Consider the following 24,891-nt stretch of genomic DNA (forward strand, 5'->3'; position numbering starts at 1 on the left):
AGCCCTGTCCCCAGATATCAGATTAGGTGCCCCAGCTTTTACTAAAGGTCTCCTAACTAGCACCTCTATGTCTTTAACTATCTGTGTGGCTTTTTCTGGAATTCCTGAATTCTAAAATCACTTGTGGATAGGGAGGGATACACACATAAAAGACCAGCCTTCTCCTAACCATATGGATTCCCAGGCTACACCACCTCTCCTTTTTCCCTGGACCTAAAAGAGCAAGCCTGCATGTGGGCTTTCTAAAGCGTGAGCATCCCCTGCCCCACAGCAAAGTATGCCAGGATTGTGCTTAGCTGGGGAAAGCCAATGTGGAGCTGTATGTGGAAGAGCCTCCTGAGGTTTTCAGTGTATGTACCTTCCCAGGAGTATCTGAGACCCAGCAGCCTTTGCTGCTCCAAAACCCAGCCCTGGACAGAACCATGAGTCTGGGAAGAAACCGTGTGTGTGTGTGTGTGTGTGTGTGTGTGTGTGTGTGTGTGTGTGTGTGTGTGTGTTTCCATGAGAGCCAAGCCAGGCAGCAATTACTAGTTCCTCCCCTGCCAGCACTGGGCTGTGTATCCTTCAGCCTGCTGGAGGAGGAGACAGCTGCCTGGCCAGGTCTACTTGAAAGATTTCAGGCCTCAGAGACACTACTAACTCTGGGACCCAGGGATATACAAACAGGGCTGGGGACTTGTGCAGTTGCCCTAAGTACCTGGTTATGCATTGGCTTGTTATCATGGAATGGAAACACACAGAAGAGAATCCAAGTCTCATCTAGCAAGGCCAGCAGACTCATCACAGCCCCAGATTGCTCATCTCCAGAATGGGAATTTTCCAGAAAGGTTACAAGATCAAAATATCACTTTTCTGGGCACCTTGTCCTTATACCTATCTTGAGTAGGGAGCTTCTCAAAACTTCTTAACCTCAGAGCCCGTGCCTTGCGCTAAAGTGAACTTTGCACTCTGATTTATGAAACAGACAAGACCAGATGTCCATCCTCAGTAATGGTCCTACCAACTACCTTGATCCTGGGATGTTTTGCTATGCCCTGGTAGACTGAGAGACAGTCCAGAAACCATACCCCAAGTCTCAAGACCACTTGACAGTATTGTTGTTCCAGAAGAACAAACTTAAGGTCCTTACCATGGTTGGGGGTTCAGGGTACAGAGAAGGCAGGCCCCATAACCTAGCATAGCCTCAAGAACAGATCTCAGCATGAAGGAAGAGGGAGAGAAGTGGGTGCACCCACGATTCTCTACAGAACATCTGCAGACATTGTGTGCATCCACAGCTGGCAAAACCCACATACTGTGGCCTGCCTTCTTCAGCATGGTTGCACTTGTGCACATCAAATTTAAGCCCTGGCAACAGTAGGGCTTTCCAAACAACTAATGAGGTTCTGTCAGAAGGGGCCGAGGCAGTGAATTGTCCATAGTATGGGCCCTTCTCTGTCCTTTTTGCTGGTGCCACTCAATTGGCTCAGTGCCTCCAGAGGTGACAGGAGCCTCTCTACTTCTGACATCTTTGTCTAAGGCAGAGGTCACCCCTTCCCTAGTATCCCTATTTCCTCTCTTCCTGTGTCCTGCTCTGCACTGTGGGCAGCACGGAACAGCCCTGCTCCCTGGCCTGGCCACTGTCTAAGTGTTGAAAGACAATAGTGTCATGCTCTCCCTGGAGACATCATCTAGCAGGCTCATTCATCAGGCCCCTTGCCACCAAGGCTGCCTCAACCTGGAAACATCTCAAGTGATGTCACCTCCCCAGCCTCCAGAAAGTTTCCACTGTCACAACACATGGGAAGTTCCACAGCCAGGATGGCTAGAAGGATCCATAGTATGCCCACACCCAGCTTCAACAGGCTCTGAGAAGCTGGGGCCACAGCACCTGCCATAAAGTTTGGTCCTGACAGTCCATCCTATGAAAGGCATGACACAGGACTCATTGATCTGTTGGAGCCAGTGGACCGGCTGCTCCCGGGTTAGGGCTAGCTTCAGCCTTGCCTTGGAACCCCATAGTAGCAATGGTGCTCACTGGCTGAATTTAGACCAGGCAAGTGGTTTCTTCTCATTTATTCCACAAACACCGTGGCCACAGTACATCCCATTTTACAGGTAAAAATCAGTAGTACTTTGCTGTGAGCCTGGGATATGATACAGTAGGCACTATGGTTTAAATGTAACCCCACCTCAAATTGTTCGTTAGCTTCCAAATTGTTAGGTACAGGTCAGCATTGTGTGTTTGGGGGCAGGGCAAGCATGAGCAGACCCTCAAAGCTGAAGGTCCCCATCTTTACTCTGAAGAGCTCCTCTCCTGAGATATCAGAGAATAATTAGGGCTGACAGATGGGCCCGTACCTGACTGTCATCCTGAATGCCATGGGAACAAGGATGCTTTGGGGACCCTCCAACTCCTGCCATCCCGCCCTACCTCCCAAGTGAAGAAGCCAGGCAAGTTCCCTGGGGGTGTCTTGGGGCAGCAAGTGTATGGGTGAGTCTCCAGCTAAGGCCCAGTCACTGCAAAGGTAGGCTCAGAGAAGGTGGCCCAGTGGTCCCAGGCTCATTACCTGTGGTACATGTGGCACTGCAGGGCTCATGGGATGAGAGCTTCCACCTGTACATGTCAGCTGGGCTCACGCCTTGCTTGCGTGCCTTGGGTCTGGTCCTGAAACAAGGTCAGAGAGTGTGGTGAGCTAGATGCTTAAAGGCTTCATTCTCAGACAGATGGATCTCCCTCTGAGGCTACACTAGCCTTAAAAACACACCTTCCTGGGCTTCAGCCAGTACCCTCTATGAAGACCAGGGCTCCCACCCTCTGGAACAAAAAAAAAAAAAAAAAATGAGATACACATGTTGACACTGAGCAGACATGGGCATTTCCCTTCTCAGGAACTGGACAGACTGTGTGGAGGCATTCTGTTCTTTCAGAGGTTCACTGAACAATGAGGGACTCACCAACATTGCAACTGCTCCTTCAACACTCACAGGCTTCTCACTACACCTCTCATCGGTCAGCAGAGTCCTTCTTCCCACCCCGTAGGGACTGAGATGTTCCAGAATTTTCCCCAGCTGCCTCTCTCAGCTGGGGTTCTGATGAATGGGGACACCGGCCATTCAGCTTCCAATTTTCAAACTCACAAAGGCCAGCTGCAGGAGGAAGAGTGGCCTAGCCCCACACTGCAGCTCAGGTCCAGTGATGGCGGCACAAGCCAGCTGACGGGAAGAGGCACGCTGGGGGCCGGCCAGCCAACAGCTATGATTCTTGGCCAGAACTCTGGTGGCCACAGCCAAGTATTGTTAGGACTGTTAGCTTCTTTGAACTAGCCTCAACACCCCCTGTGCAGGCTATTTGGGACTCGGCGGGGGGAGGAAGCGGCTGCTACAGCATTACCTCCACCCAGGGTGTCTGCTCCAAGACCTAGTCGCTCAAGAACACAGCCCCTGAGTCTCATGCCCCCCAAAGCAAGAAGAGCAGTTGAAGGACCAGCCCCATCGATAGCAGCTCCCTCGGGCCACATAGTCCAACTCCACCTTCCTTGGAACTAAGAGGAGCTAGCTAAGGGCTGTGCACTGACGCCTTTCACAGGACTTAAATGGACCAGTTTCTTTCCTGGGGACTATAGTCACTGGAGTATTGTGGGTGTTATAGGCCATTACATTCTAAAAGCCATTCTGTGTTGGAGACATCTGTCGGGACTGCTAGTCAAGGGGGTGAGATTGCGCCTGTGTTTTGCTCCGATTGGCTCATGTTTCCCAAGAGGGTGCTTTGGGGATGAGCGCTGCCCTGATAGCACGTCATGCTCTGAGAACCCAGGAAATGGTCTGCCAATGGGAGCCTCACTGTTGTGATTCTGTGAATTCTCAAAATGAGAGGGTGCCTGCAGAAAGAGGGAGGCAGGGGCATGGGCCACCTCTTCTGGGGCTCAGACCAACCCTTGAGTCAGGCTTTATGCAGGGGAAGCTCTGTCCTCTCTGGTTACAAACAAAACTTTAACATGGAGGGAGGGCATCCAAGACCCTTCATCTCAAAGCAAAGGATCCTGGACCTGAGTTCCCAGTGGGACCCAATTAGAGCACCAACCGAGGGTGGGTCAAACCTCTCAGCGAGGAAGAACTAGGGAGAAGAAACAGTCCCTAAGGCTTGACCCAGACAACACCGGAGCAGTCTGGGCCCCCCACACTGCTTTCAGCAGCCTTAAATTCCTTCCAAGAACAAAAAGAGAGGAGAAGATGCACTTGGTGTAGAAGGCCCTCCATCTTTATATAATTACACACTTCCCAGCCGCAGCCCGCATGACTCATCCCTGAGTCAAGAGCTAGCCGCCAGGTTCAAAATAACCCTTTGGATTTTAAGCCCTAAAGGTATTTCTGGAGGGACTGTCTACACCCACTCTCTAGCACGTGTGGGGTGCTGGGTGCCGCCTGAATCGCAGTGCAGCACCTGGACCGTGCACCAAGAAGCACCACACCCTGGAAACCATCACCACCCCAATCTGGAAGGGCCCTGACCTCAGCAGTGATGGTTTCCAAGATACCGGTGACCACCGCTTTTGGGTTTTTGCCCAGTGCCTGGCGGGACACAGGCTCCTGAAATCCCCAGAGAGCAGAAGCTCTGAAATGACTGTTTGTTTATAAGTGAACCAGAAATTCTCTTCCTACCCCGCTCCAGGCTTCAGAGAGGGATGTGTGCCTCTGCATCCCAGACGCCTGTTCCCGAAAAGTCTGGTGACAGCCCCTCCCGGGATTGTTTGAAGCCTTTCTAGAAGATGAAAATAGCCCTTCCTTTCTGGGCTGCCCCTTTGATTTCACCCGCTCCCAGAGCAGACTCGACTTCCTGTGTTTGGACAACATGCCGAGACGTGGCTATTTCGGCTTGGTAGCTTCCCCCATGGCCTCTCTCAGCCCATTATCTCCCCAGACCATCTTTGGTCCCCACCAGCAGCATCCTTTGATGGCAGCTGGTTGGGCATCTCACTGAGCTGCGCTTTTCCGAGTGCTGACAACCTGTTTTAATGACTGGCTCTGGGAATCCAGCATGTCCCACGGGGCTAAGGGGACAGAATAAGAAGAGACAGGCACTTTCAAATGTGGCTTAGGGATTATGGACCATGGGCACTCCAGTGGGACCCGCTTAGAGCACCTACTCAGAGTAATCCAAACCTCTCATGGGGGAAAAAACAGTCCCTAAGGCTTGACCCAGACAACATTGAGATTCCTGATTGGGCCCAACCCTGCCCTCAACAGCTTGTGTGTGACTTTGGCCTGTGAGGCATTGCATTGCTGAGCCTCCAGGCCTCTGACAGACAGAGAAGCTGAGGCCTGGAAAAGAATGGAGATGTATCCAGCTCCCATGGAGTGGCCTGCTCTTTCACTATTCCACACAACCACCACCCACATAGCCCATATCACAGCCGAATAAAGGACAGGGACTTTGAGCTACCTGATAAACCTACATAGAGCACTGATTTGCTGTCACCACTTGGGCTGTGGGTTTCCTGGGAGGTCTCTCCCCAAGCCTTGGATGCTCAGTGACTAACTAGGAGCATCCATACCTAGGGTCTTTGTTGTGCATTATATATATATATATATATATATATATATATATATATATATATATATATATATATAAATCCTTGTTGTCCCAAAGGAAGATACAAAGAGAGCCGGCAGCCCAGAGAGACTGGCTGGGTCACAAAGCAGGTACTTTCTGAATCAGAACTGCCCTGCCCATCACCACTGCCTGTGACTTCTCTCAGTCTCTGATCCTGTGCCCCCAGGGTAAAGCCTGTCATTCATTGCCAGCCACTGGCTCCCCAAAACTAGGCAGAGAGCTCTAGAAGCTCTGATGGTGCCGAGGTCAGGGTAAGTGGCCAGCCCAGAATCCCATCTAGCCAGAGCTCATCAGCAGGGTCCCAGCCTTTGGAAATAAGGCTTCAGAAGGCAGTGTGAGAGAAGAGGCAACACTGTAGCTTCCAGCTTTACTACTCTCAAACCCTAGAAAAGTGGAAGAGGTGACCTAAACCCTGTCACCTTAAGAGTAACTGTCAAATCTTCCACCAAACTCCAACCTCAGCCTCCCTTGATCCGGATAGAGTTCATCTCAAGATTTCGAGTGGGTTCCCAGAAAACAAAACAAAAGCCAGTGGGCTGGTTCCCATCTTCAGTCTTCATCCACCACCAGTGGCTAACATTCTAATCCCAGCTGTTTACACGAGCCCTGCTGCACACCCAGGCACCTGAGAAACAGCGTTAGTAACTAGAGAGGTTCTCTAGCTCTGGTATGAAAGGGTCAGCTGCTCCCAAATAACACTAGCCCAGGAGGATGAGACCTCAGGGTGCTCTATCCCAGCCCCAGCTGTCCAGGCACCCCCAGGCTCGCCTCTTTGTGGATCTCTAGCTTCACTCTCCAAGCAGGTGTCCCCAGCTGTGATTCTATAGGCCTCCCTAGCCATAGCTGCTGTTGCCTGTGGTGCTGGCTTCCTGCATAGGCCCACTACGCTAGCAGCCTATTCCTAACTTTGATTCGGGGTCTCCTTGTCGGGGGGAGGGGGAACCCCAGGTTCTCTTATCATCTTCTGATTGGTTGGGGTGAAGGCTGCTGTCGAGGCTCCACATTCACCTGAGGGGCTACAGACAGAGCCCATCTTGTGCCTGCTAGCCATGTTTCAATGGCTGTCCAGACATAGAACCCAGGACCCCAAATCCTTAGGCTCTGTGCACTCAGCATGGTTTCCCCTTCTGAGTTCCCAGGAGCCTAACACTAAGGGTAATTGTGATCACTCCCTGATCTATGCATACAAAAGAGTGATCCATCCCAGCATAGGGAGGCTGTTAGCGGCATACCTCCAGCATTCTTCAACTCATGGTCAGCACCACGAGTTGAAGCAATCATAGCTGGGACACTTAGACCCATGAAACTACCTTTCAAAAAGACATGCTACAGTCTTTTCTGTAACTCATATCAGATTCACAGGGTCGTTGAAAGTATGGCTCTCTCCCACTTACCTCCAGGTCCCTGGACCTTCTGGCAGACCCCTGTAATGGCCCCTACTCCATAGGGAACTAAGACAGGGCAAGGAGAAGTGTCTCTTACCTAGCCTTGTGAGTCCTGTTCCCAGCCAAGGTGGGGAGGCTGGCGCTGGTGTTGGGGAATGGGGCTTCAGAGGAGGTGGTGTTGATCCTGTCACTGCTCAGCTCCAGGTAAGACCCGTTGACCAAGTAGGCAGCAGGCCCCTCGTTCTCCTCATAATCAACATAGAGGCTCTCAGCTGGGGAGCTTCTTGAGGCACCCTGGGCAAAGATGCTGTTCATGGTCTCATTGAGAGAGAACTCTTCGGAGTCTGAGCCCGTGCCCAAGAGCTGATCAGAGATGGCGTTGGCTGAGAGAAGCTCCTGGGAGGTGAAACGCGCATCAACCTCCCGGTCATCCTTGTCCCCTGAGAGGGCTATCCCAGTGGCATTGCGGTCTGCGGAGAGACAGGTGTTTCAACATGCATGGATGCTACTGTGTTGATCTTTGTTGCCCCTCCTCCTCTATTCCTGTGTGTGACAGGTGAGTTAAATAATGGGGATGACTTCTTGGGGCAGGGAAAAAGTAGGTACTCCCAGGTTCTACTCCATCAGACACAGTGGGCCAGTATCATCAAGCGATAGGAAACCCAATGGCCCCGGCAGACAGCTGGGCATCATCCCCAGGGCCCAGGCTCAGCTGGAAGTTCAGCCTAAGATCTAGTTTGGAAAAAGGATATTTATAGGCTCATGAAATAATATAACCGGAATTTAGTGTGAGCCCTAAATTTATGACTAGTGCCTGCCTAAGAAGAGAGAACACAGACACATAAACCTCAAGAAGCCCAGCACAGGAGAGAGGCATATATGAACCTACACACCTGAGGCCATCAGCAACATCCATGTCCTGGGGCCCAGGGCTATCCAAGTGAGCCATGGAAGTGCCCTTGACTTCCAGTTCCACTGGATGGAAGAGTTGACAAGTTATCTCCTCTCTAAGCCCATCTCTTCTGTCTGACTCAGAAAACCATATATGGTTTGCCCTCTGCAGATGTTGGGTCTACATCCTAAGAATCAGACCGTGAAGGATCAAAATATTTTGAAAAAAAGAATTGCATACTGGCTGGGTCTGGTGGTGCACAACTTTAATCCCAGCACTGGGGAGGCAGAGGCAGATGGATCTCTGTGAATTTGAGACCAGCCTGGTCTACATAGCACATTCCATCGAGATTCTGTTTCCAGGAGGAGAAGGAAGGGGAGGAGCAGGGAGGAGGAGGAAAAAGAATTACATCTATGTTAAGCCAATTTTGACAGTTAATGTTGTTGTCAATTGACGGGATCTAGAGACACCAAGGAGATAGGCTTCTGCACTTGTCTATAAGGAATTATCTAGATTAGGCTGATTGAGGAAGGAAGACCCACCAGAACTGTGGGCAGCACCATCCCGTGTAAAAGGAGACAGTGAACACCAGCTTCCATCTCTCTCTGCTTCCTGACTGCGGATGCAATGTGAGCAGCTGCCTCACGCTCTGCCGTCATGGTGGACTGTATCTCCTGGAATTGTGAGCTGGAATAAAACCTTCCTTCCTGATGTTGCTTTCATCAGCCATTTTGTCACAGCCACAAGACGAATGACTAATCCACTGATGGATAGGTCCTGTCACGTGTCACCTTGCCATGACTTAGTGTCATCACTACCCACAGCACACACACACACACACTGCATCTAGTACTGTGGGTCAGCTGTGGTGATCGCAGGTACCTGGAGGAGAGCTTGGGTTCCACGCAAACACACCACTGTATACAAGGATTTAAGAAGCTGAGAATTTTGCGTCCAAGAGGAGTCTATCATCAATCTGCAGATCCTGAGCTATGACTGTATACCTCAGACTTCACACTGTGCCTGCCCAGAGAGAATGTGCAAGCATCTGGCAATTCTCTTTAGCCTCTTCTGTAGACTTCAAAGGGGACCAGCACTCCTGACTTGAGGCCTCTGTACCTGGGGAACCCTGGCCTTTCCCATATCCACTATTCCTCTTTCTCACCTTGGAAGCCCTTGCCCCTAGGGGGTCCCTCACAGACCCCACCGCTGGCTCTCTCGCACACCTCGTTGGTCTCCTGGCCTCTGCTGGGACCCCGCTCGACTTCAGGGGCTGGAGGCTGAAAGAGCTGGTTGTTCAGGCCCAGCCTCTCCGAGGAGGCTTGGTGGTAGAGGGAGCCATTATGCTGCATGAAGCCCAGCAGCCTGGCACTGTCCAGCTCCTGGCCCTCGGTGCTCTCTGTGCTCTCGGAGGCGGGCTCGGAGAAGCTGTAATAGACAGGCTGCAGGTGGTGCATGTGTGGTGGCTGGAGCAACGTGTACTCAAAGGTGATGGAAGGGCTTTTGCCATTCTGGTTCCACACCTGGGGAAGGAGAAGAAGTGAGACCTGGCTCCTTTCCTAGCCCCTACCTAGCACCAAGCGCCTCTTGAGACAAAAGCAGCCCTAGTCACAGCCGAGTCTTTCCCAGGGAATCACACTTGATCCAAGAATGCGGCCTCATTCAAATGTCCTAGGGCAGCTGTGCCCAGAGATTGTGAATGAGGCACACCAAAAGGGTCAGAGGGCAGGTCCCCTTGAGAACAGGGAATAGGGGACATACTGGGACATACTGCATGTTACTGCCATCACAAGCCAGAAATCCAAATAGCACTGGTGTTGCTGCATCTAACCAGGACTCCTAGGATAGCTGATGAGGTACTAAAATCCAGACCATGCGTCCATCCAGGACAGCATTGAAGGATCAGCTGGTCATGGAGCTCTTGGGGGATAGTCAAGTCCTCTGCAAAGACCACAAGCCAGTGTGACCTCTCCCCTAGGCAGATTTCAAAGCCTTTGATCTGGAGGCCGGCAGGAGTGGATTTGGCAGTGGGACTGGCTGCTCCCGGGGCCACAGCTCTGAATCACTAGTGTTGGAGCTCAAGCACTGCCTGGCTGCAGCACGCAGCACACCAGGGCCCTGGAAGGGTGGCACCGAGCAAACCACGGAAAGCTAAGCAGTGCCAAGATAAGCCATTGCAGGATGCCAGGGGAAGAATGGCCACCACTGGGATGACATCTCAAGGGTGCCTGGGGACAGGAGCAGGGACTGTGGAAGGCACACCATTGGAGCAAGATGACAAAGAGAGCCAGCATCGTTTCAAGCTAACCAGATGGCTGCAGGTGTGGTCAAGAAACTCTGATGCCTAAAGCTTCAGGGTAGAAAGGAGGAATCCAGGTCAACTTCTCACCCTGCTGGGTCTGCTGCACCAGACAGAGTCAGGCTGGGTCAGTAGGACCCCACCGCAAAGAGAGATCTGGGTCAAGATGCTTTAAATGGTGAAATCTCAATTGCCCTGAATGCTCTGGGACTGGGAAGGGACTGCTCTTCCCTCAGCAGTTAATGCTGTCTTAGGAGAGATGGTGTGAAAAGCTTCCCTTCCTAACCTTGTCTTTCCTCTGGACCTTGCCTGGTCTCTCCCGAGCACCAGACCAAAGGGTCTGGTAAAGTCACCTCCTTCACCCACCAGGGAAGTCCTAGAGAATAGACTGTTCCTCCTGGGCCTTCAGGACCAGCACAACCCTCTAGTATTCTTACCCTCTGGAATAACACGCTGGCCTGTTAACAGGGAGGGTAGAGTGAGTGAGGCCCACACAGTGCAGATGCGAGAGGAGAGATTCGAGGGCAGGCAATTCCCTGGGTGACCACTTCTCCTAGAAAGCCCAGAACATTCTGCTCACTCAGGGGTGGCCAAGTGATGCCAATGTCATTTAGAGGGACAGTGTGGGACACTCTCACATGACAGGGCTGATGGCAAGATGTGGTGGCAGGCTCTGGACTCCCCCAGCAGCTGTAGGTATGAGAAGGCCCTGAACAGTGACAGAGGCCGGATGGATGGCTCGGTAGGTAAGTATACTTGCTGTGCGAGCATGAGGTCATGAGTCAAAACCCCCAACACCCATGTGAGAGCCTGGCACTTCTGTAACACCACCACTGAAGAACAGAGAGAGGCAGACTCCTGGAGCTCACTCGCCACCCAGCCTAATGGAAGGAATGAGCTTCAGGCTCAGTGAGAACCTGTCTGAAGAGAATGTGACGGATGAAGAAGGCACCTGTAGTCTTCCTGTGGCCTTCCAATGCATTCACGTCCCCCTTCTTCTATCTCTGTCTCTGTCTCTGTCTCTCTCTCTCTCTCTGTCTCTCTCTCTCTCTCTCTCTCTCTCTCTCTCTCTCTCTCTCTCTCACACACACACACACACACACACACACACACACACACACACACCAACCACAAGGCAGATTCAGTATCTCAGTGGCAGTCAGTAAGAGTGACAAGACACCGAGACATAGCTAACAGAAGACAGAACACCGCACACACACCTTGGGAATGGACAAATGGGCTAAAAAAAAAAAAAAGACCCTTCTTAATTGGCACTGGCCAAGTTAGAGGAGGAGGCAGAAGTAGCTGTCCGGGCAAGGTTATGACCCTTGCCTCCATTTCTTGAACCAGTTTCTAGACTCAGAAACTGAGTCTAGAACAAGGGAGGGACCCACAGTTCTCCCCTAAAAAGCCGACAGCTGCCTGCTCACTCAGCTGTTGCCTGGAGAGAAGGCTGGACGTTCTGGAGGCAGGTCTGAGTTATCACTGCTGACTGTGGGCCCTAACCACCATGGATTGATGTCCTCACTGCAAACATTTGGATGGGTAATGACCAGAGGGGTGGCCTAGGTCTGGCTGGTAGTGTGTCTATTGGGTCCCTCATTCCCAAGTGTGTAAGTGATGATCACAGCCCTCTATTGACGGTGCTAAGTGCACACACTGACATATGCAAGCGAGCAAATCTGAGATACCATTGCTTCCTGGGGTACCATAGATGTCAGCGCCATGCATCATGACCTCAAGGACAAACGAGTAGGAAACACAGCCTACATTCAGTCCCATCGCTCATGTTGCCCTGACAGTACTAAAATGACTTCAGTGATCCATCATCAGGGTAGAACTGAGTGCTGTAAGCTCAATCAGGCAGTTACCCTTACTGAGCCTTGTGACAGGTGTGGTGACTTTTCTAGAGCAAATTAACATGGCCTTAGGTTGAGCATATTTGGCCCAGATGTGGTAAATAGTCTCCTTCTATTCCTCCAAGAGCAGTTTCTGTCTACTTGGGCGAATCATAGTAAATGTACACAGCTGTGATCCGGTCACCGTGTAATAAAACAGCAGGACCATTCTCTAGGATGTTGTGCTGGTACTACAGCTTGCAGCCTCTACCATGAGCAGGAATTCTTGGAATGACTCATTCCATATCCAGTAACATCAGTCTAGTCTACACAGCAGGTAACTTAAAATGTTGCCGATGCTTTGTGGAACACAGCAGAGAAGGTTCTGTGCAGACCTAGCTGGGGTGCACACAGCCTGCCCCTGGGCAGTAGTAGCAGCGGAGATGCCTGGGTGGGTGGGCTGTGGAAAGATGTCATGGAATTTCTGCATGTCCCAGAGATGTCTCCAGCACAAACAAGGAAGCAGACAAGTGGACCCTGCCCAGGCAGACCTGCCTTCAATAGTCTGCAACTTATAGGTGAGTAACTACACAAACCCCTCCAGGTTCTGCACCTACAATGTGAGGCTATAGAGCTCACTATGGTGGGATCTAGAAGTCCAGAAGACAACTAGCAGGTCTCAGAGAATGCCAGAACTGCTCATTGTGATGGCCCTGATTTCAGGGACAATCAATCATTCTGTGTATCCATGGATCTGGGGTGAGAAGCTACAGTAGCTTTCATTTCCTGATGCTAGCTGTGTAAAAACACTAGCCACAGAACAGGTCCCAACCCTGCCCTGCCAGCTGCTCACAGCACTGAGAATCCAGGGGAGGAAGGAGTCACAAGCTATGAAAACATAGCAGTACCTTTGGAGGCAGTATGGACCTAAGGAACATAAAGACCCATCTGAAACACGGCCAGTGGGTCCAGCCACCTCTCCTTAGCTTCCCATGAGGTTCCCAGTGGTCACAGAATGGGCTGACACAGAACAGTGGTACTGACTGAATGAATGAATGAAAAGATGAATGAGAGAGAGGAAGCACGTGAATGGATAGATGAATTAATGAATCAATGGGAAATGAAGTTAATGAACTAAACCTGAGTGAATAAATGAATGAGAAAGTGACCAGTGAATAGATGAATGAACAAGCCCTCCCCAACCCCCCCACACACACACTACCACCACCCCAGAATACAACAATACTGCTGTGTGTTCAGGGCCCTCAAGCCCCAACCTGTAGCTGGATTCTGGGAAGCCAGTGCCCACAACCCTTACTGTCCCCAAAGCCTGTGGCACACGCACCATGACATTCAAGCCCTGGTTGGTGGGTCCCTGTGCCACAATGTACTCAATGCCAGTCTCATAGACATCCATGGGCCGGCGGTACTTGACCACTGTACCAGCAATGTTGAAGTTCTTGGGGCTGTCCACCTTGTAGTTGCCATTGAAGAAGTAGAAGCCAGCTTCATCTGCGAGAGCTGAAAGAGTAAAAATCACTGAGTCACACGGGCTAGACAGGCTGAGCAGAAAGGAGAGAGACACAGGGAGGCGCCAGCATGCAGGTTCCAAGAATGGTGGCCAGCCTTGCCTTCCCTCTCCAAAATGACCCAAAGACAGGAAATTCAATGTCACAGAGAATCAGACAGACACTGTGCCTGAGGCCAGCATGTGACCCTGGCCAGTGAGGGCCTAGGAGACACAAACACACTTTCCTATCAGTCTAAAACAAACAACCACAGGCCAGTCTGGGTGGTTGGAAGAGCCAACAGGGAAGGCTGGCCCTGCCCTTCTGGCTGCCTCAGATGGGCCAAAGGGATTGCAAGGTAATGAGCTAGCGCCATAGCCAAGTGGCCAGTCTGGACCAGGAGGGTCTGTAGCCGTGAACAACAGGTACCAGCCAGATACTAGACTAGACAGAACAACCTGACATGACCCTGGTTGTGGTACCAGCTCCAATTTCCCCAACTGAGGAAGGGGCCTCAGTGCCTCATCCCAGGCCCACAGTGAGTGACACTGTAGCCTGGCTTGGCTGGTGTGGAGTGCTGTCCAGAAGGGTTTTCCTGGGACCACCCTAAGATGACCAGCTCTGTCCTCCTTATTAGAAACAATGGCATTGAGTCGTCTGACTTCACTGTTACCCAATTAATCTGTCCATCCTGCTGGGCTTAACACCTACTGGGGACCCAATCAGGCAAGAGCAGAGTCTGGACACATCTATCACCATTTCCCTTGGGCAGGTATGACTGGATACTTTGAGGACTTGGCTGGAGGCAATTGAAAGCCAGGATCAGAAAGGAATATGCCCATGGCACCCCAACAGCCCATCTCACAGCTGCCCAGGGCCAAACACCAGCCTGGAAGCTGGCCTTTCCGGAAGCTATGGGGACTAAGCAAAGGTCCTCTGAGCCTCCAGGGCTGGGGAAGAAAGGGAGGAGGCAGTCTCAGCACTGGGGGACATTCTGTCTTCCAGAGGGTGTCCTTAAAGCCGGTTCCAGGAACTGGCCCGCCAGAGGAGCGAGTGCCGTTTCCAAAGGCCCTGATGCAATCCAAGCAGAGGAGCCGGGGCAATTAATTTATTATCAGACAGACGCAACAAGCAGGACGTGTCTGAAAAATACCCTTAACGTAATAACGTCAGAACATAGCGTCAAGTCCAAGTCCGGCTGGGGCCTGGTTGTCCCGGCTCAGCTTCCAGCTCTGCGCCCAGGGCTCAGCTCAAGGCCCACATCCAAAACCTGTTTCCTGACAGCGAGGACCTTCCTTCCTGCGGCTTTCCCAGCCCTTGGTATTTCCAGTGTCTGCTTCAAGAATGAGAGCTTTGCAGCCAGCTCAGAGAACACAACGTCTCCCGGCCTCCCTGTAGCCCTAGTAAGCTAGCAGACAGCAGAGCCACCGGCCTGGCTGGAGGCCCGGCTCTCCATGCTCAATCCACAGATGTCCCCAGCAGTGTAGGCCTGGGGCCAGCCATGTGCAAACTTGCTGGGATTGGGCCTTCAAATGCTCTGTGAGCCTGGCAGGGGACAGGAGAGTCTGGTGCTGGGCTCAAACTGAGGATCTCCAGTACACACCCTCCTCTTTTCTACATCCCTAGAGCAGAGCTCTGACATGCTCAACAGCCTGAGGTGTGGGATGGGAAGTCAGCTGGGCAATGGGACATGGTATCAAGACTGAGTTCATTTTGGAGAGCTGCTCCTTAACCTAGCCTAGGCCCTGGGTCTGTCTCACACAGGGCAGAGCCCAGGGCAGAATGACCCATAGGTATTGGTACCTGCCCATATGGAGCTTCCACCACCAGATCATGTCAGCTCTCCAGCTTCACATTCTACCCATCCAAAGACTGTCATCAAGATGGGGCCTCACCACTGGGTAATATCTCCAGGATGTCCAAGGTAGCCATTTCTACTCTAGAGTGACACCTCCTGCAGGAATCTGGACATGGTCAGCATGGCATCACAGACCTGTGACCAAATCCTTCCTCAGCAGCTCATGACCTTGGACTTGCCACCCACCTCTCAGCTCTGTGACCCATCCTTGAATAGACCCTACCTCTGGCTCCCTGGATTCTGCCTGGGCCGGGTTCTCTAGTGATGGGGAGCTCACTACCCGATGTCAAACCCTGTCTCTTGTTCAGCACCTCTAAGGACAGGGAGTGAAGTCAGCATCCTCCTCCTCCTCAACAGTTAGGTACACCTCTAGCTTCCACAGCTGTGCCCTGTCACCTGGCCTATTCCACTTCTCAAAATATAGATCAAAGTTCAGGTGCCCTTCTCCATCCATACACACACCCCCAGTTCCACCTACGTACCCAGCACGTCTGCTGACTTCTTCCTCTCCACAATCTGGATGTCTCGGGCACCAGCTGGGATATGGGTCACCAAAGAGTAACCTGGGGAATAGGAACATCTGTGAGCAAAGCCAGGGAAGGCAGGACACAGAAGGGACTGCCATTTGTCTCCTGAAAAGTCACTCCTGGGTGTCAGTGCCATCTCTGAGCTCCAGATAGGTAAGGGGCACCTGCCTAGAGGTTGTCCCAGATGTCGGTGTGTGATTTCACCTAGTCCTGTTGAATGGCTCATGTTGTCCAGGAAGCTGACCCTCTTCCAGGGCCCTTGCCCAGGTACATACACCCTTTCCCATCAAGAACATTGGCCTGCCCCAGGCCCCCACAAGGGACACAGTGGACTACAGGGACTTTAAACATGCTGAAGTCCACAGATTTAGGTCATGTCCTGCTTTATCACCTGAGAGACCTTGGGGTCTCAGTTTTCTCATCTAGTCCAGAAACATCAATACCAGCACTATGTTGACACATGTTATTCTCAAATTCCATCTTATCAGAACATCTTGCTGATGGCCAAGGCTTGACGCCTCCACACAAAGAGCGGATGGTTGACTCTTCAAATAGAAGCTGACCACCCTACGAGGGCCACTGTCTACATGCCTGAACTGTGAGAGGTACTGCCTGTCATTTCAGACCCCATCACCCAGGCCTTGGTATAGTGGGGAGATAGCCACAGACAATTCCAAACACAACAGGGAGCAGGAATTGGGGCAGGGGGGAAAAAGAGCCACTAGCTGCTAGTGGAGAGGGCTCTGGCAGGAAAGAGTGAATAATAACAGAGTCATCTCCTAGGAAAAGAGAGGGGTCTCAGGAGAGGGTTTGGTAGAGTTGGTGTTTCTGTCCTGAATTCTCTGTAGAAGGCAGCAGGTTCCACACTCAAGCCATCGATGGCCAGATGTCCCTGCCTCGGCCCTGACCCCGCCCTCACCTTACAGGTCCTTGAAGAGCCTGCCCTGACTGTGTCTCGCATTGGGCTCCTTGAGAAGCAGGGGGAGGGGCTCTGATCTGTAGCACTGAGCTATTTATGTGGTTCACACTGCCCCATTGCAGCTGACGGAGGGCAAATTGTCCATGTGGTTGGTGTTTCTGGGCAGAAAGCAGGGAAGAGGTTCATGATAGCATGGCCTTAAGACGAAATACTGATTGAGGCTTCAAGACTGGGAAGTGGTCCCTTTGCTGAGACATGCTCTCCCTGTGTGAAACCCTGGCTGGTCTAGAATTTGCTATGTAGATCAAGGTGGCTTCAAACTCACAGAGATCCTCCTGCCTCTGCCTCCCAAGCGCTAGGATTGAAGGCGTGCACCACCACAGCCGGCTTTAATTTTCAAACTAGCAAGTGGTTCACAAAACTCCTTGATCTCGACTCCCATGAGCTTCCGGATACGACCTGATCTTGAGCATGGTTAGGGAGCACAGATCTTTCCGGGCAGATATGTCGCTCTGCAGCTAGGACCCAGGGCCTGCTGCCCAGGTTGAGACCCAAGGCCTTAGAAGCTCAGGTCACCTTAACCCTCTGCTCTCTCTGCAGCTTTGGGCAACAGTAGCAGCCACTGCCGTAATAGCAACGTCCCCAGATGTGGATGAGTTAATGCTGGCCAGACCTGGCTCTGTGCCTGGTTGGGAAACACTCATCAGAATTAGAGGGATTGTCTCACTTCGGCCTCAGCCTGCCCAGAGGGGGCATCACCAAGAGCCCAGGCCCTGTCTGGTGGGCCTTGCTATAGCATGTGGCATCTGACATGAGCTGAGTGCTCTAAAGGAGAGGCACTGCCTGACCTCTGACCTCTGACCCCTGACTCTAGCTCCACCTTGAATCCAGGGGCAAGTTGTGCAGGCAGTTGTGTTTACGAAGGGAGGGACAAGCAAACAGACCAGCTTTGCCTCACCCCACCTTTGGCAGGCCTCCAAAGAAAGAGCCTCTGCCCACCACACGAGAGAGACACAGCATGCAGATTCTACACACAAGCAGCTGCTGTGCCCACCCCTCCTTGTCAGTCTCCTCCCTAGACCCTACGTCAGTGCTTCATTCTCGGTGGCTTCCTGCAGGGACTCTTTGAGCCCACACTGATTCTGTGATCGCCTCTCCTGTGAGGGCAAGCAAGATTTCTCGGCTTTCTGGGCCCTCCGGTGGTCTCAGTAGGACTCCCTTGCCTCCCTAGGAGAACTGGAGCCTTCAAATCCCACGCTGGGCCTCGGTTTCCCCATCTGCTGAGTGGATTTCAAGTTGCCCTCCCTTCCTCTATAATAACTTAGTTTGACTCCACACACAGTTCTTGGGACACAGCAATGCATTTGGTTGAGCATTGGCTGTCACGAGTGATGTATGAAGGTCTGTCTCATGCCCGGATCCCAAACACGAGGGTCAGGCCAGTGCCAGACGCAAACACAAGGTCATTAAACACAGCACTAGAGAGGGGAGTCTCAGGATGAGCCCAGAATCCAGCATATCCAGAGTCAAGTCTCACACATTCTAAGACTCATGTCTCAGTTTCCCCATTCAGCCCTCCCTGAAGACTGCCTCAAAGGCCAAATGTGATCCCCATGCTGTGTCCTCTGGTGTGCAGATGATGTGAAGGGCCCCTTTTTATTGCCAGTAGGAAGGAGTCTTACACCTCTGCCTGGGCCTGGGAGGAGAACGAGAGGACCCATGATAGGAAGCAGCAGATCCTGGACACCTACCTGGCAGGTGAGATGGAGGGACACGACCACCCAGCCACACCCGCCCTTACCAAGATGATTGTTGCCCTTTCGGTAGTTTCCTGTCACGTGGGTGCAGCTGCTCCCGTCCCCCTGGCAGACGCCGCACTTGTCCAGTGTGTGGGTGGAGAAGAGCACTCCGTCACAGCCAATGGGCTGCAAGAAGCAAGGAGAGAGGCTGCTGAGGCGCTGAGGCTGGCACAGGGGCACCACTGCCTCTGGCAGGCAGGTGGCCAGCACAGTGAGAACGGCTATACTTTTGGTACAATGTTTAACAACCTCACATTTTCCAGACACGCAAACCCCTCTCAGGTCAGTGAGCTTGCAGGAAGTGCCATCGCGGGCGGGCACCATGAGCTGCCTCTGGCCATCCACAGTGGTACAGTGCAGATCGCATGGCTTACTGGAGATGTGGACGTAGTCATCTGGGGGATGAGGCGGAGAGTCTCAGGGGAGAGGGTGCTGGATTCACCCCCTTCCTCCTACTGACATAGCACCCTTCCCATTACAAAAATGGGGAAACTGAGGCTTGAAAAGAAGGGACCTGCCAAAGTGTTGGTAGCAGAAATGAAGTGAGCCCAGTCCAAGCTCTGAGTTCCAAATTCTGCCTCCTTGTGAGAGGGCATCACACCTGAGATCCACAGAAGGGTCTCCTGTGGCAGGGGGACTGGACACCTCAGCATTTCCACAGGGTGGAGGAAGAATGATAGCTCCTTTACACTGTGCCTAAACAATCTGTTTCTTCTCCCATGGGGAGAGGGGGGTGAGAACGGTGGGCACGGAATAGCAAGCATGACCCCAGTCCCATGAGACCTTGGCCAGTCCCCATTTGGGGTTGTCTGGGCTGGTTCCTGTCTAAGCCCTGGAGACAGTGGGAGAGTCCTGATCTCAGAGGGCAGCCCTGCAGGAAACTCAGCTCTATAATCTGTTACCGGTGATGTCATGGGTCATGGGGGAGGGAGGGAACAGACCTCCAGGCCCCATTCTAGAGAAGTGGGATCTGCTCCAACCTCTGTAGATGACCACCACAGCCTTCAGCAAGACCTGGCTCTAAGCCTTAGTTTCCCCACGTGCCCACCCGTAGAGCTTATTCCTGAGGCTCAGGTACCCGGGTAGAGAGGCTTCCATTGGTATGCCCGGCCATCATACACACGGGAGTTGAAGGAGACACACTGCTCTTCACGGAAGCTCCTCCCATCCGGTGGACACTCCTGGAAGAAGAAGGCGCAGAAGCTCCAGGAGGAGCTGAGCAGGAAGTGGCTACAACCAGATGACCCTTGGGGGCCGTAGTCCATGTTGCCCCTGCTCCCAGCCTCCATTCCCCTCACTTTCAACTACTCAGAAGGGCCAGTGACTATTCCTCCAATACTGCTGGGTATCAGCCTTCCTAATACCCTGGATATCACCCTGAACTTTTCAGCCATACTGTGGAATAGATGGGACACTGCTGGCCCTGCCCACACCCCCATCCTCTGGCAGACCCTGTCAGCATGTGCATACCTGCACATGTGTACACACGTGTGCACTAAGTGCCTGCAACTAATCCAGTGCACTTGATAGCTACGTATAGGGACTGAATCAGAAGGAGGGGGCTCTAAGAAGAACCTTGGGGCTACAGGAGGCAATTGCCCACGGTGGAGCTGGAGTCCAAGCTAGGTTAGTGTCTGCCTCCTTCAGGAGCTCCCGAATGTCCACCAAACCCTGACTCCATGACTGGCCTTGGCAGCTAACTTCCCTTCAGCTCTCACACCCCACATGGGCACTCACAAAGACAGACTTCCAACAGCTCAGCTGGACAAGCCAAGTAAGACTGGCAGAGCTGGCACCTCCACCACCACACCCTGGTGGCTCTTGGATAGGCAGCCAGGTTTCAGACAGACTTTGGTCCCACAGAGAGTGCTCCTCGGAGCCCCGGGCAGAATCAATGCCTCCTCCCAAGCCTCTGCCACCTTGGTGTCCAGCCAAGGCTAATGAAACAGTGCACACAGGCACACCTAAGAGCTGAGGCGAGAGGCCTGGGGTAGCTGCCCAGCAAGACTGCTTCATAGGTGGGAAGAAGGGATAGCTGTTGTGGCTTCCTGGTGTGCAAATGTCCAAGGCAGATTGGACTGTGGTGGGAAACCCCAGCTTCTGAAGCTGCACTTAGATTTCCAGGATCAGGTGGGAATCCAAGCCAACCTACCACATCCAACATGCAGGGAACAGAACAAGCAACATCTGAGGCATGAAGGGCTCAGTGTGAGCCTGGGCATCAGCCAGCTTACGCGGGACTCTCCCTGAGAGGATAGTGTCAGCAACAGGATGTCCGAGGTCTAGGGGCAAGACCAAGACCTCGGAGCTTTGGGCATCTGGCCTCACCTGCATTCTGCAGAGCTGGTACCGTTTGGACGTGCCCACACAGGTCCTGTTCCCTGCTCCTGGAACAGACTTCCTCCTGGTGGGAAAACGTGATACCAAGCCAGGGTTGGAGTGACAGCTATGGGTCCTGACACCTGTTCTGTCATGCATGTATTAACTTCTAGTAGCTTCCCAGACTCCTAGGATAGCATCTGATTCTCCTCTATATTCCCAGCACCAGCAACAGAGCTGTGCTGTTCAGAACTGTACTGAGTAACAATCATGTTTGCTGAGGCCTGTGCTAACATGCAAACACATGTGGTATCATGTATGCCCAGAAACATGAGCTGGCTTCATCATGCTTTCCCCAATGATGCCACAGATGAGGAAATTGATGCTCAGAGATTAAGTGCCCTGCCCAAGGTCACACAGCTTAGAAGTAGCAGAGACAAGACTCAAACCCAGGTTCCTCTGAGAGCAAAGGCTCTTAATAACTTTCCTGTGCTCTTCCCTGCTTCTGTAGCTCATGCTTCAGAAGACAAGGGGGAGGTCTCAGTGACAGAGCCCTAAACAACAGACTTTGCTTTCTGACACTCCCTCTCTGGCACCCCAGAACACTGTTGCCAAGGATCTCTCAGAAGCCCCATGCCCAGTGGAAGTCAATGGGAAGAGGAGACCGCATACATCAGATGCAAGCCCGGAAGAAAAGCCACCAAGCCATGGACCAGGCTGCCCCTGCCCACTCACCCTTGGGGGTTTCAACAAACTCACCTCTGTTGCAGGCAGTGGCGCTCCTGGGATGTCACCCCGCCCCCACAGCTTCGGGAGCAGGCTGTCCACTTGGTCCACTCCCCCCACCAGTAGGCAGTGGCATCAGCACCCCCCTCCAGGCTGTTGGATGTGGGGCTGTTGTCCTGGGTGAAAAGCCCCCCAATAGTGAGCAGAAGGCTCAATCACAACACAGGAGAACCTGCACCCCAAACACCACAGGGTGTCACTGGCAGCTGAGGGGGGAAGAGGATGATGCATCCTCCTAAAGCGCTGCTGGCTGGGTCTCTCAGAAACCTGCGTTCAAGTCTCTCAGATGGCCTGAAGAGAACTCCACTGGTGACCACATGTGCCCCATGTCTTAAGGGCTGAGCATCTTGAGATTTGGCGAGTGCCTGAAACGTGTGTTAACCTACCATGCTTTCTCCCTCACACCCCACACTACACCAGCATCTGCAGGCTCACCCCACACATAACTCCCATCTATATGCTTGACTCTAGACCCTTACTGGAAAGAGAAATACCAGACATACCTCACTCTCTAGCTAGCTGGTCAGGGACTACAGGATGGTCAGTTTCCCAGATCGGGGACTAGTCTAAATGGCTCTCTGAGCAAGTTTCTGGAGCCTAAGGGAACACCGAGACCCCTGGGCATGGCATATGCCCACTCTTACTACACAATCCTCCAAAGTCAGCCCACTTGAGAGTGAGCCCAACACCTGGCTGAGAAGCTGGGGTTGGGGGGCGCGGGCACTGAACAGTCCTACTCACCGAGGCCTCAGTAGATGCCGTACCCCCAGCCACAACTGCCATGGCCAGCAAAGACCAAGCCCAGTGTGAATTTTGCCATCTGCCGTCCATCCTATGAAGCAAGACCACCGTCACTACCAGATCAGGCCCTGCTGTGGAGAAAAACTCTCAGGGTCCTCCCAGTGCCCCAAGTGGTAAGGTTATCTGGGATCCTATGTTAGTGGCTGCCATCTGAGAGAGACTGAGCCATCCATCTGGGCTCAGCAAGCAGCTTGGTAAGTGATTACAGATGTCTGCCAGGCCTAGGCACAAAGGGGTGGTATGAGTGCCAAGTCTGAGCCACCCTTCATCTGAGATCTTCTGCCAAGCTTTGCCCCTGGAGAACGGCTGTGAAGAACAGAGACGGACGGCCTAGGAGGTTGGAGGCCCAGCCTGGTAGAGAGCTCATTATGAAGAGGGATAGCAACCAGGCTCAGCCCACTGCCTTGTCCAGGGCACCTTGGGAGTTTTACCTGCTTAACATTGGCAGGCCAACTTGAGCGAATGGCCACCCCGTAGAGTTCATGAGCTGTAAAAGGAGAGTCCTCCCTTTCCTCCCTGCCTTCACTTGTCCCCCGCCCAGTGGTCCTCAGGAAATGGCAGCCTCCCCTTATCAGAGGCACATCCTCATAACTAAGTATTCAGCAATCTGGTCCTCAGGTGGGGGCACAAATCGGGAGTCTGGGCCCTGCTCTCCAGAGAGAACATGGAATTGCAGGAGGTGCAGTAGGAGGTGCAGACCCGGGGCCCCTGTTCCTGACTCCTTCCCAACAGGCTAGCACCTGAAGCCCAAACACCCACCAAGGGTTAAGGTGAAGTGAATGAGGGAGAGCTTCCAGCTCTGCTGCTTCAACTCTCAGAACTGCTCCCCTGAGTCTCAGCATAAACCTTGTCTTAGAAAGGGAGCTAAGGGCCTCTAGCTAGCGTTTATCTCAGGTGGGTGTCATCAGCCAGTGAGTTAGACAATGGGCTTCAGGAAACACCAAGCCCAGAGAGAAAAGTCAACTTGCCCAAAGCCACACAGCAAGGCAGCTTACTGTCCTCACACCCCACAGCAAACTTAGGGGCCCAGTCCAGCACCCAATAATTCCAGGGGAGGAAAGTCTGGAGATTGTCTGCACCCTTGAAACACTGACACCAACTTCTCCCTCTCTCTCTCTCTCTCTCTCTCTCTCTCTCTCTCTCTCTCTCTCTCTCTCTTTCTCTCTCTCTCTCTCCCTCCCTCTCTCTCTCTCTTCCTCCCTCCCTTCCTCCCTTCCTCCCTTCCTCCTTTTCTCCCTCCCTCTTTCCTCCCTTCTCTTCATCCCTCCCTCCCAAAGCACCTGCAGGTGTGTGGGAGCTAAGCCAGCAACACCCTTACACCCAGACGCACCCAGACAGACTATGCAATGATACTGTAAATCCTGACATGTGGAGCTTCATCCTTGAGACCCCTGCATCCCACCAGCGGTCCACCATCTCCCCTATCCCATCTGCCTGCTCCTCCCCTGCAGGTCTCCATCTACATCACCATTTTTACTCCAGCACAGAGCCCCCATCCCACACTGTCCCATTGGCCTCCATGGTTCCCCAGTCCCTGCCGCCTGCCCGCCAAAGACAGGTGCCCAGTCAGCCTCACACTTGGTTTTCATTAAGGATCCTAGACACTGCTGGATTCCAGCCAAGTTCAGCTCAAACAGGATCCATCTCTCCCTAGGGTCCAAAACCTTCAATAGGCCCACAGCAGGGGTTTGCATCACAGACAGCAACTGCTAGTACCAAGGCTGTAGCCAGCCTCGGGGCCACCCAGCCGCAGTGTGGTGCAGGTTGCTCCCCCTTCCCCTAGGGTCGAATACCCTCCCCAGGGGCTAGGATATCCCCCAGCCCCATTCTGAATAGCTGTCTGGCCTGGAGTGGGCTGCATCTCACACCTCCCAGAGAGCACAGCATGAGCCGGGACAAGTATGTGGTGGCCTACCTCACCCAGGGTCAGCAGGTTGTCCTCCCAGAGAAAGGGGTGAGAGCTAGCTGCCAGGTGCACCGCGCAGGCAGATGAGGGCAGAGATGTGCGGGCTCTGCCTGTCTCTCGTCCTGCTTCCCCGGCTGCCTCCCTCTCCCACTTCAAAGAGCATTCAAGGGAGGGGGTTCCCAGGAGGGGCGCTCAGCCCAGTGGCTGCTCTGTGGCCGCAGCTGCCTTTATAGCTGTCAGGCAGACGGGGAGGAACTCACACTTCCCACCGCTGCTCCCCCGCCCAGCCTGCTGGCGGCTGGCCGGGCGCACACTTTAACCCGCTCTGCGCCTCTGGAGCACGGCCAGGCTGTCCAGCTGCCTGCTGGCTGCTGCCGCCACAGTCCAGAAGCAGTGAGTGAGCCTGAGACTGGCTTCCCTGGGTCTGGAGTGACTGACCCTAGTGGAGAAACTAGCCTGAG

The 24,891-nt window shown here is 53.0% G+C and overlaps 1 protein-coding gene across 5 annotated transcripts in view; it reads right to left on the reverse strand.

Annotated features, from left to right (window-relative positions):
* Adamtsl2 (ADAMTS like 2) overlaps positions 1-24,668 on the reverse strand; it is a 32,873-nt gene extending 8,205 nt beyond the window's left edge. For 2 of the 5 annotated variants that reach the window (XM_052722918.1, XM_052722916.1), the window contains exons 1-12: positions 24,440-24,667; positions 22,465-22,555; positions 21,697-21,839; positions 20,947-21,022; positions 19,697-19,799; positions 18,868-19,013; positions 18,621-18,744; positions 15,856-15,936; positions 13,353-13,528; positions 9,036-9,393; positions 7,076-7,448; positions 2,550-2,647 (exon numbers count right to left, since the gene is read on the reverse strand). In XM_052722918.1, the coding sequence (XP_052578878.1) occupies positions 2,550-2,647; positions 7,076-7,448; positions 9,036-9,393; positions 13,353-13,528; positions 15,856-15,936; positions 18,621-18,744; positions 18,868-19,013; positions 19,697-19,799; positions 20,947-21,022; positions 21,697-21,839; positions 22,465-22,554 (1,768 nt within the window). In that variant the 5' untranslated portion in view covers position 22,555; positions 24,440-24,667. Of the gene's footprint in view, positions 1-2,549; positions 2,648-7,075; positions 7,449-9,035; positions 9,394-13,352; positions 13,529-15,855; positions 15,937-18,620; positions 18,745-18,867; positions 19,014-19,696; positions 21,023-21,696; positions 21,840-22,464; positions 22,596-24,439 lie in introns of all 5 variants that reach the window. The other 3 variants (XM_052722914.1, XM_052722915.1, XM_052722917.1) reach the window with 3 other exon arrangements.
* Positions 24,669-24,891: the final 223 nt, after the last annotated feature.

Source organism: Peromyscus californicus, unplaced genomic scaffold, assembly GCF_007827085.1.
Source record: "Peromyscus californicus insignis strain IS unplaced genomic scaffold, ASM782708v3 Scaffold_7__1_contigs__length_154581171, whole genome shotgun sequence".
Lineage (NCBI taxonomy): Eukaryota > Metazoa > Chordata > Mammalia > Rodentia > Cricetidae > Peromyscus > Peromyscus californicus.